General features: G+C 46.2%; 1 protein-coding gene across 3 annotated transcripts in view; it reads right to left on the bottom strand.

The window, feature by feature from the left end:
• SLC14A2 (solute carrier family 14 member 2) overlaps positions 1 to 17014 on the bottom strand; it is a 413346-nt gene that overhangs the window by 33467 nt on the left and 362865 nt on the right. For all 3 annotated transcript variants that reach the window (XR_004421075.1, XM_033087768.1, XM_033087769.1), the window contains exons 4-9: positions 14473 to 14653; positions 13292 to 13481; positions 9967 to 10095; positions 5560 to 5752; positions 1394 to 1541; positions 211 to 345 (exon numbers count right to left, since the gene is read on the bottom strand). Coding sequence is in view for 2 of the 3 variants with exons in the window: in XM_033087768.1 (XP_032943659.1) it covers positions 211 to 345; positions 1394 to 1541; positions 5560 to 5752; positions 9967 to 10095; positions 13292 to 13481; positions 14473 to 14653 (976 nt within the window). In the remaining variant the exon portion in view is untranslated. The remainder of the gene's footprint in view (positions 1 to 210; positions 346 to 1393; positions 1542 to 5559; positions 5753 to 9966; positions 10096 to 13291; positions 13482 to 14472; positions 14654 to 17014) is intronic.

Below are 17014 nucleotides of genomic sequence, written 5' to 3'. Positions count from 1 at the left end.
GTGTGAATATAATAACCGTAATAGTGGCTGTGACTCCATAAGACAGAGGAGGAAACTCAAGTCCCCAGCTGTTAAAGACCCAGGCCACTGGTCCTGCTATTACTGCTGCTCAGTTCTGATGAGTGGTCACCATGAGTTTCACGTCACCAAGGTCGGAGGGGAGGAAAGAATAGCAGAGTGACTCGGTGGTCAGCTTCCTCAAATACCCACCACAGATGAGGGCCAGCAGGTGGGTCTGCCAGGTGAGCGCGTAGAACATGCCCCCGATGGCGATGCAGGAGAGGACGCAGTTGTAGCTCCAGAGCCCCATGTAGATGACCTCGAAGGGCGTGGCCACGGTCAGGGCTGTGGGACAAGGTGTGGTGTTTCTGGCTGGTTCTGAGCCACGGCCCAAAGGCCACCTCGTGGCTGGTGCCAGGACTCGTGGTCGCCTCACTCCGGCCGTTCCCCTCACACCCACTACCCTACCCATCAAAGGAGCCTCTACCGATGGCGTCTGGTCTTAGGAAACCACCAGTGGGAAGATAGCAGTGGTTTCCAAACTGTTTTTCAAAGATTTTACACAGAGCTATGGCTACTTCCAGGGTGATGGGAGGCCGGGCTGGTGGAACTCCAGCCCCTCCCAACTCCACAGGGCAAAGCAGCGGCATTTTTAGCAAGAAAGATATCAATTGAAAACATTCTGCTTCAAATAGGTGGAGAAAAAGCATGTCTGTACACATGTAGGTATATGGAGATAGAGAAATGATACAACAAATGGAGTAAGATGTGAATAATACGTGGATCTGGGTAAACAATTTATGGGGGCCTCTCGTGCTACCTTCATTTTTGTAATTTTTTTTGATGTTTGAAATTATTTCCAAATAATTTTTTTTTTTTAAAGTTCTGCTTCCAAGACTTTTTTGAAAAATACTGAAATAAGTCAACAGGCTCCTGTTCCCAATTCCTCCAACTCTAATTTCTGACTCTGTATTCGCATATGCCTATACAAATGTGTGCACATACATATACATATATGCAGAAATATTAAATCACATTTGTCAAATGGCAATCCAATTTTTGCAGAAAATATCTAGCTTACTTTAAATTTCAAAGTGTTGGGTCACTTATGCCCCAGCCTGGTCTGCTACTGTCCCTCACCCCCTTCTTCCACCCCCCTCAGTTCCTAGGGGCTCAGTTTGCAGGCCAACCTGTCTTCGTCTCTCTTACATCTCTCCACACGTCCTGCTACTAAAATCTGCTGCCTTTGGAGAGTCAAGAAAGGGAAAAGTAAGTCCCTAACCCTGATAGTGCTTAAAAATTCCAGTGAAGACAGTAAGTCTGAAATATTTGCTGTGTGTGGGGGAGACTGACCTCAGGAAAATTGTCCACGCTGAGAGGGGCCCTGTCCTACCTGCCAGCATCCCCACGATGGAGCCAATGGCTGCATGCAAGCAGATGAGTGGTGAGCAGACGAACAGAGCCACCAGGAACACACCGCCCGTCCAGGGATTGTCACAGCCGTACACCTGGCCGACCCCGACAGGGATGGCTTGTAGCAGCTGCAAAATCAACAGAATCCAGGTTACTGTGGTGTGGGCTGATCATGCAGAGACCAGGCCTCAGGGCCAGCACTGAGCCATTCCTGGGGTGGTGGGGCAGGTAATGGAGTGGAACGGGGTTTGGGGGGAGGCGGCTGTGCCCTCCAGCGTGTGCGAGAAGACGGGAGGGCATGAGCTGGAACAAATAGCTCCTCACTTCACCACCTGGCAGGCATCTGGGCATCCCTCATGCAAAGCCTAGCAGGGCCCCCCAACACAGAGGCCCAGCAGGGAGCGTATGAGCGACACATGGCTTCTGCTTTGAGGGGACACCTCCTGTCTGGACTGCCATTGGGGGGTTTCAAGGCACTAGGGGACTCCTCTAGACCTTCTGAAATCCTAGAAATATTCCAGGAATATTGGAAATATTCTAGGCCATTCTGATGGATGATTGACCGAAGGTCACCCAGCTCGTTGGTAGCCAAACTCAGGCTCCAGCCTCTGAGCTTGAACCGCTGGTCTGTTGGTGGCTGCTGCACATTCAGTGCTGTCCTGGGGGGTTACGGGGCTCCAGGAAGGAGAGGAGGCACTTGCTCTGCTTCAAGGCGCGCTTAGCATTGAAGAAAGGTAATGTGAAGAACAGCTGGAGAAAAGCATGGAGCCCAACCCTGCCTGCGCCTGAGCATTATTTGGTCATGTTGGAATTGGAGATGATTAATTGGCAGTGATGTCAGATGGCCTTTTTCTGCTTAAGCTGAATTATCCACATTTTGGCTGTCCGTGAGGGCAAAAAGTGAAGGAGGAAGATTGGCAGAGTAGGGACAGCCCTGGCCTGGAACCCTCCATCAAGGGTTCCAGCTTTCAGGGGGGCTCTACACAAGGTCCTTGTGTGTCCATAGGCGTGTCACCTCCTCATTCTGGACTCTGATGCTCTCCTCTGTAACGTGAGGAGGCTGCCGTAGCAGATGATCTAGCAGCTTTAAAATTCTGCAAACTCTTTTTTCTATTACCAGGTCATATGACCTTTTTTGAGGACATGGCTTCTTTATGGCTGGGTACATAATAGGTGCTTCCTAACTATGTATTGATTAGCTCAGTGGTTTCCAACCTTTGTATACATTGGAATCATCTAAAGATCTATAAAAAAAAAAAATGTTGATGCCCAGACAATCTGATTTAACTGGTATGGATCAAGACTGGTGTCCCAGGGGATTCTAATTCGCAACAGAGTTTGGGGACTGATAGATCAGTTAGAAATAATCTGCTGTAGATATTGGGAGTTAACTGGCCCTCCCTTTGATGAACTTTTGTACTTTCTACCTTGATTGGACTCTGAAATTAATCTGATTTCTTTGTCTGAGGAGTGCCAGAGAGATTTTAAGCTTTGTCCACGCTTGTCTCCGAATGGGAGGCCTTTTATTAACCCAGCACTGTTGGGGCCAGAGCCAATAAATCAATACAAGGAATGGCAGGGTGCGGGCTCTGTCTTATTTAAAGGAACCCAGAAAATACTCTGCGCCAATCTAGGGAACTCAGCTTAAGTGTGGTGAACAGGCTGGAAATCTACTCAATAAATATTCCACAACTTCCCGAAGTCTGAGGAATGCAGGCCACTGAGGGGACTCCAGCTCCCACCTTCCCATCTGGGAACACAGGTTTTTAAGCCCAAGCAGTCAAGAATGAGAGGAATGAGGGAACAAGCTGCCTTGGAATGGAGCCTGGGTTTAGAATGAAGCTTCCTCCACAGGGATCCATATTTTAGCCTGATGAAGTGTGGCTCTGGGGCGGCTTGCCCTCCCCCTCCACACTGCTCTCTGGGCCACGGCCGACACCCCGGAGTGAAGGCAGCCAGGAGTGCAGTGGAAATTTACTGAGTACCAGCCTCCTCATGCTCTGGATAATCCTCAAGTAACACTAGGAGGGTTCAACGAAAAGGACGTCACTCTCCTCATTGTGTTAAAGAGAAAGAGGGAAAGGGCCTTGAGTCTTCAAAACTCAGACCTGGATGTCGTGGAAGAGAAGGAGCCTGTTGTCAGAGTGGTGGGGAGGGGGTTCAGAGGGGGAGCTTGGGCCTCAGGGAGTGCGGATTTGGGTCCTACCACTTACTACTTGTTGATTTTGAAAATGAGCAAGAGACACCTCTTCTCTGTGGCCCTCTCCACTCTGATCCCCTCAGGGCTGGACGGGACAGCCCCACAGGGCAGGATGGCTGGGGTGCCTTTCTCGCTGGCAGTGCCATCTGTCACGGCCGCTGTCATTCGGACCATGTCTCACGGGTAGGGATCAGCGACAAAGGGTCTGTGCCCCAAAGACAGTGTGTGCCTAATTTCCAGCTGGCTGATCATTGACTATTGTGTCAAAGTCAGAGTTTTGTCCTTGCTCCTACCCCAGCCATCTTCCAGCGGAGAGGGTGGGCTTTCCCTTCAATGCAGGGCTCTGTCTTCTCTATTTTCTTGGATTTAGACCCTCGCCCTGTCTCCAATCCCACTGCAGCATCAGCCCCAGACAAAACTTTAAAAAGACAGAAAGCGTAAAAAGTGTTCGTGCTATTGGCAATGGCGTTTGCCGTTAGGAGCAGGGGAGACTTTCCTTTTCTGATAGGTTTAGGTTTACAGTGTGCCTGTCCCTGGAGGACCTGTGCTGTCCACCCCACTCCAGAGCGGTGGCCCTGGGACTGAGCACCCAGCAGCGGGCCACACCGAGGTGTAAGCGCATTTGGACAACGGGCACAGCTGAGAGGTGAGGGCTCAGAAATTAGATTGCATGAACGATATTTGGGGACTTGGGTTATGTTGTCAAATATTCAAAAGGAGATCATGGAAATAGTATTCTGAATCATGCTAAAAAGGACAGCTAGAACCAATGGGTGAAAAATAAAGGGAGCATTCTGAGGAATGTAAAGAACATTCCAACATGTAAAGGTACCTAATAATGGGGTGCAGGTCCTGCCATGGACCAGGGGGGTGGTGGTTCAAAGCTTGGGTGTAGCGTCAGGCCGCCTGGGTTTTAAGCTCAGGCACTAGCTACAGTTTGACCTTGGGCAAATACCCTTCTCTGTGCCTTAGTTTTCTCATCTCTAAAATGGGGATAATGATAGTACTTACAATATAGAGCTATTATGAGGGTTAAATGAGTTAATAAATTAAGGTCTTGGAACAGCATCTGATACGTATTAAACTTGCTTTAGTGTTAGCTGTTAGCTATCTCTAGGTTCGTTAACATGACCAAAGTTTTACAGTTCTATATATTGAATCTTACATTCAATTTGTATGATATCCCTTTATCTCTGATGTCTAGCGATCAGTAGAATAAATGAATAAGTACATTTGTGATAGTAGGATATAAAGCAGGGTTTCTCAAGTTTGGCATTGCTGTCATTTTGGACTGGACAGTTCTTTGTTATGGGGAGGGGCCTGCCCTGTACATTGTAGAATCTTTAGCAGCACCCCTGGCATCTGCTCACTAGATACCAGTGGCACCCCCACACTCCAGTCATGACAACTGAAATACGTCTGCAGATATTGCCTACTATCCCCGGGAGGGCAGAAGCACCCCGGCTTGAGAATCATTGATATGGAAAGCACATGAAAATTCACCCAATCTTCTATTGATAATATCTTTAAAACCCTAATTTCAAACTTTTGTTTTAGTGTCTTGCCCCTTCCTCCAACTATCCATTTTATGTAATATTTTCCTCTCAACCCCACCATTCTGTATTGTCAACTTAACACTTACCTCTACTCTTATTTATTATATGTTTTTCTGTGTAGAGGGTAAGCCTCATGAAAGCAGGGGTGTGGTTGTCCCCAAGTATTCCCAGTGTCTGGTACAGTGCCTGGCACATAGTAGGTCTTCACTAAAGGTTTGTTGAAAGAACACATGGCGGTGGCAGCCACCCTTTCCTGTCCTCTTCTCCACTAAGACCCATCATCTGATGGAGATGCATCTAGAGAAGCTGAGAGCCTGGGTAATGCACCTGTTAGTGAGATGCCCGCGATAGGATCAGGGGGTCCCACTCATCTGCCATTGGGTAACTTACCAAGGGCACTTCAATCTCTGTCCAGGTGATGTTGGGCACTGAAGACACGGGCTCCACCAATTTCGTGGGGAAGAAGAGGTTGTAGTGGCCCGTGGCTGCCAGGTACAGAGTCACCGCAATGTTGAAGGGCAGCGTGAAGACCGGGAGGTCCCACTTGCTGAAGATGGAATTCAAGGCACTAGAAAGAACAGGGCTGAAGATGGAAGAGACAAAGGATTTATTACTGTGATCATTCTTAAGTCTACACAGTCTCACCAGCTTTGTGCCATCCAACATCCCCTCTCCTGGGCACAGACATTCCTGGCTCTGCTGAACTCTGTGATCCATCGATCTGGGATGGGGAATAAGGGGTTTAAGGCTGTACCTTTGAGAAACAAAATTTTCAAATCATTGTAACTGGTTTTGAATAGCAACTTTATAAAATAATTGAAATATTTCCTTGTTTCTTAAACCAAGAAAACGAAACAAAATGTAGTTCTTACAAAATGTCACGTATCAATATCAGATTTTAGAAATCTGACCTGTTAGGAGGCAGCAGCTGTGGTACATAGGTAATACGCAAGCTTGGATTCAGCTAAAGTACTTTGAGCTACTCGGAGAAGCACTGTGTGAAAACGGAACCTTGGGTTGTGTGTGTTCTCTTTCTCCTGGACCTCTTCCTTGGGAAGAGCATAAATTCTGGAGACAGATGGAGCTGGGTGCAAATCCTAACGCTCACGCTTGCAGGTGGAGTGAGCAATAGTAGGTAATTTATCTCCCTTAGCTGGTTTTCTTCTGAAGGGATCAAACACCCTAGACACCTAATACCCTATTTCTTCCATACTCAGTGAGCTGAAGGACAAAACATGAAATCACATGATCTGGTTGATTGGTCTACTTTTATTAATGACCATGAATTTCAACTGGGCATTTAAGACTGCCTGAAAACCCTACTACACACCCCTAGCAAATTAACTCTAACTTGCTGAGACAATTGTTTCACCTTTTCTCCTTTCTCCTTAAATCTTCACGTCTGAGTCACTTTTAGTGTCAGCTAACCTCTTTGCTTTACTGCAAGAAAATAGAAATGACAAGATGAAAACTACTTCATTTTTCCAACCGTCAGATCCACACTCTGACTGCCTTGTTCCTACGTACTCTGTCTGTCTGCCTTTTTCATGTAATGGAAGTATCCCTGTTCCTTTAACAGGCCAGTTATTTCCCCTGTGCTTTGGGACTCAATCTGTCTCAAGGACATCACTCCTGCAATTCTCTCCCCTCTCTCCTGCAGCTTCAATCTCTCCTTTTTCTCTGGGTCATTCTCATAAGTATACAAACATATTCTAGGATCTTCTACCTTTAAAAATGCTCCTCCTTTAATCCGATGTCTGCTCCTGCTGTCGCCCCATTTCTCTGCTTCCCTTCACAGCAATACGCCTCAAAAGTATTGTCTAACTTTGCTAGCACCCATCATTCTACTCCCATTCTTTCCTAAACCCACTCTAATCAGGTATATGTTCTCCCCATGCCATGGAGACGGCTCTTGTCCAGTTCGTCAATGACATCTATTTTGCCAAAGCCACGGTCATTCCCTGCCCCCTTCATTTGACATTGGAGCCTTCTGTCTGGGCTGCCACACCACTGCACATTCTTAGTTTTCTTTCTGCCTCTCCAGCTGCTACTTCTCAACTCTCCTTCAGTGGTTCTTCCCCTCTTCTGCCAGACATCTAAATATTAGAAGATCCTATGGCTCTCTCTTGGGTTCTCTCTCTCTCTCTCTCTCTCTCTCTCTTTTTAATCTTCTCTTTCTGGGTAATATCTTTAGTCTCATGGACAAAAAATATCTTCTATATGCTTCTGCCTTCAAATCTTGATGATATCACTAAATTCCAGATTTGCACATACAGTAAACCACTCAACATCTCTGCTTGGAATTCTGAAGTGTAATATGTCCAAACAGAACCCTCAATTTGTATCCTGTCTCCTGCCACCAACCTGTTTTTTGTTTTATTTTTTTTCTTTTTTTTCGTCTTCTCTATCCATCCAGGAGCTCAGGCAAATTATAGGAGTATCTGTGTCTTCTTTCCTCACCCCATCCCATTTCACAGCCTCTCCGGAAGTCCTGTTGCCTCTACCTTCTTTAAAATATACCTAAGCCCAACCGTTTCTCACCACTTTCCTGGATATCACCCTAGTCCAAACCACTCTCATCCCTCGTGGGTTCTTGCAGCACACTCCTAACTATGCCGCCAGCTTCCACTCTTGCTCCAGTTAAAATCCATTCTCTACACTGCAAGCGGAGTGCTTCGTTTAAATTTAAACCATACCTTATCACTCCTCTGCTTAAAACCCTTTCACTGCTTCTCATCAGAGTTGTAATCAAAATCAAGAGGCTTATTGGATCTACAAGGTGTACCGGGTCTGGCCCTTGTCCACTTCTGCCCTCACTTCCTGCCACTCCTCCTCCGTTCAGGGCTTGTGCCCCACTGGTCTTGTTTCCTGAACACGTCACACTTCTCCAGGTGGGGTCTTTGCACATGCTGCTGCTTCTGCCTGCAGCTTCCTTCACCCAGATCTTCAGATGGCAGATGACTTCTTATAACCTAGGTCAAATGTCCCCGCTGCAAAGTGACCTTCCTGACCACCCGTGTCTGGAATCACTCCCTGTCCCATTTGCCCCATTTTTCTTTCCTCAAAGTACTTACCACATCGTGAAATGATCTATCTTTCCCAAGAAGAATGTAAGCTCTAAGGGGATAGAGACCTTCGCTTGTTCACAATGACGCCCCAGCATCTAGACTAGTCCCTGCACATAGCAGGCACTCAGAAAATATTTGTTTGTTGGATAAACCTGGAAAAAACACTACCAATACTTACCCTGTGGGTTGGATTTCAAGGACTACATGAGATTCGTGAACAACTAAAGTCGTACACAGAGCTCAGCCCAGAATAGGGTGCTCCGTGGTGTTTAGTCTTTAAAATTGGGAAGTGGGTGGGGGTGGGAGTGCTGGAGACAAACCATCACCCAGTGCGTTGTGGCTGAGGAGCTGTGCCACGGGCTTCATCTATGTAGTTATAAACCAAATGTATGCAAATGAAGAGAAGTTCTCCCACTCCTCGCATAGGGGGTGGGGGTGGGGGCCTGTGGGGGACATTAAAGAAATCCCCACAGAAATGACTGTTTTAGCTGTTTGTCCTGATAGATAAAGAAAGAAAGAAACCCTAAGAAGAAACATAAATTGCCCAGAATGCTTAATGTAGTAATTTATTTGCAGGCACTAATAAAAAGTAATGGAATAATACTTAAACTAAATTAAACTAACTGCTTTTAATAACTCCAGACTTTGAAACCAAAGAAAGACATTTACTTCTTAGAGATGTTAAAAATCAGTCAGCATGTCTGAGGGGAGGTGAGCACAGGGGATGGGGGCCACGGCTTCCTGTCACTGTGTAACATGGCCATGCCACAGGTACCCCTCAGACACGACAGACCTGCTACAAATTCAAGTGAGCTAAGGCTCACATGAGTAAAAGGCCTGGTACGCCCTTCACTCAGTGAACGTTTGTTCTTACGATCCTTCCATCTTGCTTTTTCATTCCTTCTGCAAAATAAGGTGATTGCACAACAGCATCTCAACTGATGCTTCTCAAAGACTCTCTGCTTTAGATATAGATGTTCTGTTCCGAGAAAGCTCTCTGCCTCTCTCACAAGCCAGTTTTCAGCTTTTGGGTCTTGGTTAGGCCTCAGGAACGATGGTTCCCATATAGCCTGGAGTTTAATAATGCGGGTTCTGAATGGCAGCATCAAGGACTTTTACAGAGTACGACCACGGGACAAGTTATTAACCTCTGCATGCCTCGGTCTTCCCTTCTGTAAATTGGCGACAATAATATCGTGTTTCCCTGAAAACAAGACTTAGCCGTGCCATCAGCACTAATGCGTCTTTTGGAGCAAAAATTAATGTAAGACACGGTCTTATTTTACTATAATATAAGACCGGGTCTTATATAACACAATATAAGACCCGGTCTTATATTAATTTTTGCTCCAAAAGACGCCTTAGAGCTGATGGTCCTGCTAGGTCTTAATTTTGGGGAAACACGGTAGCCCTAGCTTACTTAGCACTGTGCATGTAGGAAATATTCCATAAACGTTAGTCTTTCTTATGAAGCCTATCATTCAAGGAAGAATATCAGCACAATAAAAAAACATGTGGTGCTTTGCTGCTTTAAAGGGTCCCTGCCATCCTGAATTCAAAAGCAATCCTCTTGGGTTGCAGCGGATCTCATGGACTTCCACCGTGTCTTTTGAGACAAACTAGTCTGCCTATGAGGACACTGGGCCCCATGGCAGGGCATGTCCCCACCCGGTGTAAGACATCATCATGTTGGGACCCTGTGGGTCTGTGAGCAGACATGAGGTCTCACCAGGCCATGGCTGTGAAGGTCACAGGAAACAGAAGCCACCAGTAGTAGTCTAACTTCTCGGAGAACACGGCCATCAGCAGTCCCACGAGCATCCCGTTGTACCCATGGAGTCCTGAGGCAATGGCCGACCTGGCGGGAGACAGAGTGACTGTGTTTGAATTTCGTGGTCCCTCCCTCCTGCTGATCACAAGAACAAGAGAGTTTATTCGGTGAATGTTGGGCAATCACATAGCTGCCAACACCTTCCTAGATCACACACACACACACACACACACAGCCCTTAATTACCTTTGCTCATCTAGAATTAAATGATGCACTTTTGTTTTCTCTGTGTCTAAGCTCCGCTTTGCTTCTTACGGGAGTTTCAGATTGCTACGTCTAGAGGGAAATCTAATGGAAACCTGAGGCATGACACCGGGAGGTTGTGTGTGCACGAGTGTGCACGTGTGTGTGTGTGTGTGTGTGTGTGTGTGTGTAAGAGATGGGGCTGGGTGGGGATCGAGGCCAGGAAGAGACTGGGCAGCTGCAGAGAGGCAGGGGCCTGGGAAGGCATCAGGCTCCAGGGAAGACCACTGGGGTCCAGAATCCCCTTGGGACCAGAGGAACTACCCGAGGAGCAGACACCCGTGTGTTGAGAAAATCATTTTTTTTTTAAAGTGTGTTTGCTTTTTCTCTGTATTTAACCATTTGTGTCCCTGCTCTGACCATCAAAAATATAAAATTCGGTTCAACCCCAATGTGAAAAAGATCTTCCTTAGGATCACATTCCATCAGGACACTGCCACGTCAGGGTTACTGACCGTGAGCTACTATCTGGAAAGTACAGTCTCCAGACTAGTGGGGTGGGGTAGTGGGCGTGGCGTGCTGGAGGTGGGGGTGGCGGTGGGGTGGGGGAGTTTGGACCAGGATACGCAGCTGTGTCAGTGGTTCATGGCGGAGAGTGAGGTCATGGCTCTTTGGAAGGCTGTGTGTGTATGGATGTAGAGCAGGCTGCCTGCAGCTTTGAGCCCGTGGTATAGAACATGGTACTGACCTATCAGCAATGAAGCTCACAGTTTTTCTAGGCACTAGAGTGGAATATGAAACATTTGCACTGGACTTCTCGTCCTGAACATGCGTAAAACAGCCAGGGAGAGAAGCCTCAGAAAGTGATTAGAATACAGTTCAGTCTCGTAATAGGGCATGTGCTTTGGTTGTTCAGAGAGAAAGGAAGGATCAGAGTACACTGGGGCAATTGGGGTTGGCGCTCCAGAGGAGGAGGGGGTCAAAGGAAGGATAGGATTACATAGGCAGAAGCACAAGTGCTCACCTGGGGTAGGGAGGGTGGGCCCCTCAGAGGCTTTGGAAACCAAGTTGAGGGGTTGGGTTTTTATCTGATGCGAATTCGTCTTAAGTTGTTAATCAATACCTTTCTGAGGATTAGGCAGGCTTGGCACTTGTCTCCCCTGATAATACTGTAGTCTGTGAAGTGACTGTTTGAATGGTTTAGCGCGTTTATCAGTAGATTATGGTCAGGAGGAAAATCAGAGAATCAGACTGTCAGAGCAGGAAGTGACGTGGGCTCTTAAAAGGTGAACCATGGATCTTACAGATGAGGACACTGGGGTAGAGAGGGGAAGTGCCTGCCCAAGGTCAGAAAGCTAAGGAGGCATGGGCTGGACAGAGTTTACGCCCGGTGAGTTTTAGCAAATGTTTACGAGGCAGTAAGACAAGAGTTGATCCTGTCAGGAGGCCAATTCTATGCCAGCTGCCCAGACGATTATAAGCAAGTGGGAACAAGGAATTGGGAACCCACTGATTGAAACAGCGATACAAAATCTCAGCTGGAGCCCCGTTCTCATCTCACCCACCAGACCTGCACCCAAAACAATTCAGTTTCTCATCTATTCGACCACTGATGGCCGCCCAGCTAGCTAGAATCAGAGTGGTCACTCAAGGCCACCTTAGAGATACATGAGCAGCTTTCCATGGAGACAAGCTGACCCATGCATTCGCCTCAGTGGAATCCAGAATGTCAGGTGAAACCTGGAGGAGTGCGGTGTTGTTTGCAACACAACCAACTTTGATAACTCTCGTTACTCTCAGTTTACCATGGGACAACTGGCCATGTGGCCTATCTTTCCACTTGACAGAGAGAGCACGGACTGTCAGCCTAGAATATGCAGGCCACACGTCTAAGCTCAAGCCCTGCCACCCACTGGCTGTGGCACCTTAGGGGACCAACTTACCCTCCCCGTCTCCTTTTTCTCACATGCAAAATGTGCACCCTCTTACCTTCTTACCTTCACTGTCTGCCTTGTGAGGTGGTGGTAAGAATCACACATACACACGCACCAACATGAATGAAACAGAAATTTCACAACATAATATTTATATGTACTCCATACGGATTACTTTAGTGTTTTTATTCTATTACTTTAATTTTTTAAAATGATGTTGACAATTAGTTTATGATCCACAGTTGGGTTGGTGACTCCCAAATGGAAAACAAAACAAAACAAAACACTAAGAATATGGGCATCCCCAAACTTCTCTGACCTTTAGAAGCACCCAGAAGGATCTTATTTAAAACATGCCCTTCTACATCCACTGCATCACAATATCTCTGTGGGGAGGGGCAGTGGGTGGGACTGAGAAGTTACTTTCCTTGACAATTACCCCAGGTGATTGATTCTGGCTGTCAAGAAAGTTTGGGAATTACTGGAATAACATACGGTAAAGTCGGAGGAAACAGTCCAGTTCTATAAAATGTTAGTTATTGTTACTGGACTTTGTAGCCACCAATGCAGGGCTGGCCCTCCCCCAAGCCTGCCTCCATGCTTCCCAGAGCTCCTGCATGCTCCCCTTCCTCTATGCCACCTCAGCACTGCCCCCCACCACTCCTCTGGCCCCTCTCTTCTCTCCCATATCCATTGTTTCTAGCTCAAAGACCGCCCTCTGTAATCTTCCCAACACTTAGTGATGTCTGCGGTCTCCGAACTCTCCATTACATACTGTCTTGTATTATTCGGAGACATTTCTTGCCTGTTTGTCTTATCCCTCTCAGCTCTATTGTAAGCTCCACGAGGGAAGAACTGCTGAAGTGTTCCTCTGCACCTGCCTTCGAGGGAGTGTTTCTAGAAGGCTCCATAGTCAAATGGAGCTTGGTGCTTTCATTTGCTGTAGCAAAGTAGTTTAATTCTGTAAGGACCTCCATGGACCTGTTCAAAGTTGATACTCAGGAGACCTTGGGCTGGCTGATAGGAGAAGGTTGGCTGACCACTCGAGTAAACACCTCTAAACTGGTCTGCCCCAAGACCCAAGACCAACATAGAGAGGGACCCACCTGTCCTGGCTCAAGGCGAGGGCAGTTAAGGTTGAGACCACTGTCCCCAGGCCCCCAGCAATCGTCCACCAGGGATTTTGGATCAGAAGTCCTATGAAGATGATGAATCCACTGAGAGGATTGTTGACAAACATCACCTGAGCAGTCCCTCTCAGGACCCAGTCTGTGAACTGGAGGGCCAGCGGCTTATCTGAAAAGACAGGCAGAGCTATCAGCAGGGTCCATCCGGTGCTTCCCTGCGGGACCACTGGTTGGCGTGGCAACAAAGACAGGGATGCATGAGCCAGGATATTTTCCCTCATTTGGCCTGGCACCCAGCCCATCTCTGAGTGGCCCAGCCATCAGTCTGCAGTAGGTGTCAGTTTTGCCTTACAGACTGAGGCACTGTGCTGAGACCAATTTAATGCCATCCCAACCACTGGCTTGGCTGGCAAGGAAGCCCCAGGACCATTCCAAGGGAAGTTTATTGGTCCAAGGGAAAGGGTGGAGCGGGAAGGAAACTCTTTTTGTGTAGTGCTGTGTTACCCAGTTGAGGGCTGGTATCTGAGCCGCAAAGAAAGTAGTCTGGAGAAATGAAGCTGGGAGAAAAATCATTTTAGCCCAGCTGTGAACGACAGTATTGAGTCAGGACTCAGGGGTTAGCAAGATCTAGAAGAGGGGACATAACATTCTGCCTCTTTCTCGGCTTTGGTTTCCAGGACAGCCTGTACAAGTAGGGGCAAGTGGGGACAGGGACGTGAGGGGCATTTGTTGGAGCCTTTAGTTTAGGGAAATGAGGAGAAGGAAAACTAAGGAAAGAACCCCGGAACATTGGGGAGGGTGATGCCAATGTTTTCTTGGCACGTAATAAATGGTTATGGAAAAGTGAAGGAATGACCATTCAGCTTGTTTGGGAAACGGTTTATATTTTGCTAAGTGGTTTTCCTGTATCTATTCCACATAGAAATGAAGAATTTGCAAAGAACTAAACTTAGAGAAACACATCTGATTCTGAAACTATGGGAATTCCAGGTTAGTGGGGTGTATTATGTCCACCCAAAGTCAACTCAGGGCTGGAGCACCCCAACTGTGGGAGCCCTCACCATGGGTGAGCGAACGGGTAGCTTTCTCAGTCCATGCCCGAAGGAGGGCTATCTCCCTGGCCTGGCCTGGCTGCTTCTTCCCCGAGGGCAGTTGCCTACCTTTCAGCCAGCTCCTGCACTCCTTCATCTCGCCCGTGACGTAGCCCACGGCTTGGAAGAGACTGATGCCCCCCTGGCCTGCAGAGCCCCGGTGGGCTGCTCCACTTTCTCTTCTTTTACTCTTTTCATGGGGTTTTTCAATTTTCACAATGTGGCTTTCTTCGTTGGATGACCGGAGATCCTTTCAGGAGAAGCCATGACAAAATATCAAATAATATAGATTTTTGAGAGCAGGGACATTTGGGGATAAAGAAGGCTGTCAGGTGTTTTTGATATAAACCATCATAAGACACATATCCATTGTCTAATGCTACCTAGAGTGTCTGCTCTTCCCAGGGTTACTATACATCCTTCACAGCAGGGTTTCTCAACCCTTTGTGCCATGGATCCCTTTTTGGCAGTTTGGGAAGCCTATGGACTTCTTTCCAGAATACTGTTTGTAAATGAATAAAATAAATAGGATTACAAAGAAAACCCTTTATATTGAAATGCAATGATCAGAATATCTAAAAAGATGGCGATGCACATATAGGTGCGACAGATCCAGCACCTACTATAATTTCAAAGTAGTGATGAGTGAATATAGTGACGAGAGAATATATGGAACCTCTTCACTCCAACTCAGGACGACTCTGTAGAGCCATCCCAGCTCCAAGACTCAGCATAGGACCAGCTGAGGTCTTTATTGTGATTGTATCTCCGCTCAACTTTTTCTGCCTAATCCTGTTGCCTTACTTGTCTACAACTACTGGTCTCAATGGCACTCCCCGGTAAACTTCTTACATGCAAATTTCTATCTCCAAGTCAGCTTCCAAGTCAGGAACCCAACCTGTGACAATGACAAAAATCTGGGTACTACTAATATAACTGCTTTTCATTGACTGTATTTATAACTGAAGTAAAAGCTGAAGTTCCCTGGAGGTTAGGGAAAATAAAGATAAATTACCTTCTTCATCTAAGGTCATACTGACCTCAATTCTATCTGTGGCCTGCTTAGTCAGGACTCCTTGCTCTAAAGTTCTGCTGTCCAGCCTAGAAGCCAATGGGACGTATAGCTATTGAATATACTTGAACTGTGGCTAGTCTGAATTGAGATGTGCTCTAAGTGGATTTTGAAGACATGGTATAAAAAAAAGAACGTGTAAACTATCTCAATGATACTTTATATTGATTATATACTGAAATAATAATATTATATATTGATATAAATTAGGCTAACTAAAATACATTGTTAAAATTAGTTTCACCTACTTCTTTTTACTTTTTTAAACTGTGGTTCATACAAATTGAAACTTACATATGTGGCTCCCATGATATTTTTATTGTACATCGATGGTATACAGATTTCTCCAACCTCCTTCCTGCATCAAATCTTAAATGTCTTGAGGATATCAGTGAAAACGGTGGAGTAAGGACCTCCACAAATTCTCTCCTCCATAAAAGCAGTGAGAACACTGGAAAAAAATTGTGCCTAAGGTGGTTGGAGAAGCAATTAGGCTAATCAAAAAGCGTAAAAGGAAAAACTGGGGAATGAGATGGTCAAAAGGGGTTTTAAAAGTGTGGACAGATTCCTGGGACTGTAGGAGGCCTCACGCATTTGTAAGGCTGGCACATGCCCAGGAGAGTGTGCATGCTCTAGAGAGAGAACTGACAAGTTCTTAACCTCTCACCTGGCGGAGTTTGAGTCTCTATGCAAGCAGGAAGTAAAGGCTAGGGTGGAGTTGAAAACTGCCCGGGCCATTGTTGAAGATATACCCTAACATGCGCACAGATGCCTTCAATAAAGAATGGGAGGCTTATCGACTCCAGGCATCTAAGAAAATCTGTGTCCAATCATTAGCGGACCATGAGGCTAACCAAGCAGAGACATTTGTGGTACAAATGACAAAGAATACAGACTTTCCGGAATTAGTTCAGAAAAGCCATTAGACAAAAAACAAGCCAGCAACTGACTTGTATTTACACTTTCTGATTCTTTCTTCTGACTGCTCCAATCTGCTGTTGAGCTCCTCTAACAATTTTTTTTCATTTCTATTATTACACTTTTTAACTTCAGAATTTCTACTTGTTTCTTTTTTATAATGTCCTCCTTATCGATATTCTCCATTTTGTGAGAAATTGCCCTCATACTTCTCATAGTTTCCTTTAGCTCTGTAGACACGTTTTGTTGCTGTTGTTTCTTCATCATATTTAAGGTGTTTTAAATAAGTCTTTTTCTAGTAAGTCCAATGTCTGGGCTTCCTCAGGGACAGTTTATATGGACTGCTTTATTTCCCTCATTCCATGCTTTCTTGTTTCTTAACATGTGTCATAATTGTTTGTTGAAAACTGGATGTTTAAATAATATACTGTGACAATTCTGGAAATCAGATTCCCCCCTTTCCCCAGGGTTTGTTGTTGTTAGCTTGTATCCCTCTCCACTGTATCAGTAGCTATAGCCAGGTTTCCTCTGGACCACTGTGTTCAGGGAGTGCTAAAGATCCACATTTGATTGGAGGCCTTCTTTTTGGAGACAACAGGCAATTCAAGGAGGCACGTCTAA

This window comes from Rhinolophus ferrumequinum, chromosome 19 (genome assembly GCF_004115265.2).
Source record: "Rhinolophus ferrumequinum isolate MPI-CBG mRhiFer1 chromosome 19, mRhiFer1_v1.p, whole genome shotgun sequence".
Classification (NCBI taxonomy): domain Eukaryota; kingdom Metazoa; phylum Chordata; class Mammalia; order Chiroptera; family Rhinolophidae; genus Rhinolophus; species Rhinolophus ferrumequinum.
The sequence above is the reverse complement of the archived record's forward strand: the minus strand, read 5'-3'. Positions and strand labels throughout refer to the sequence as shown.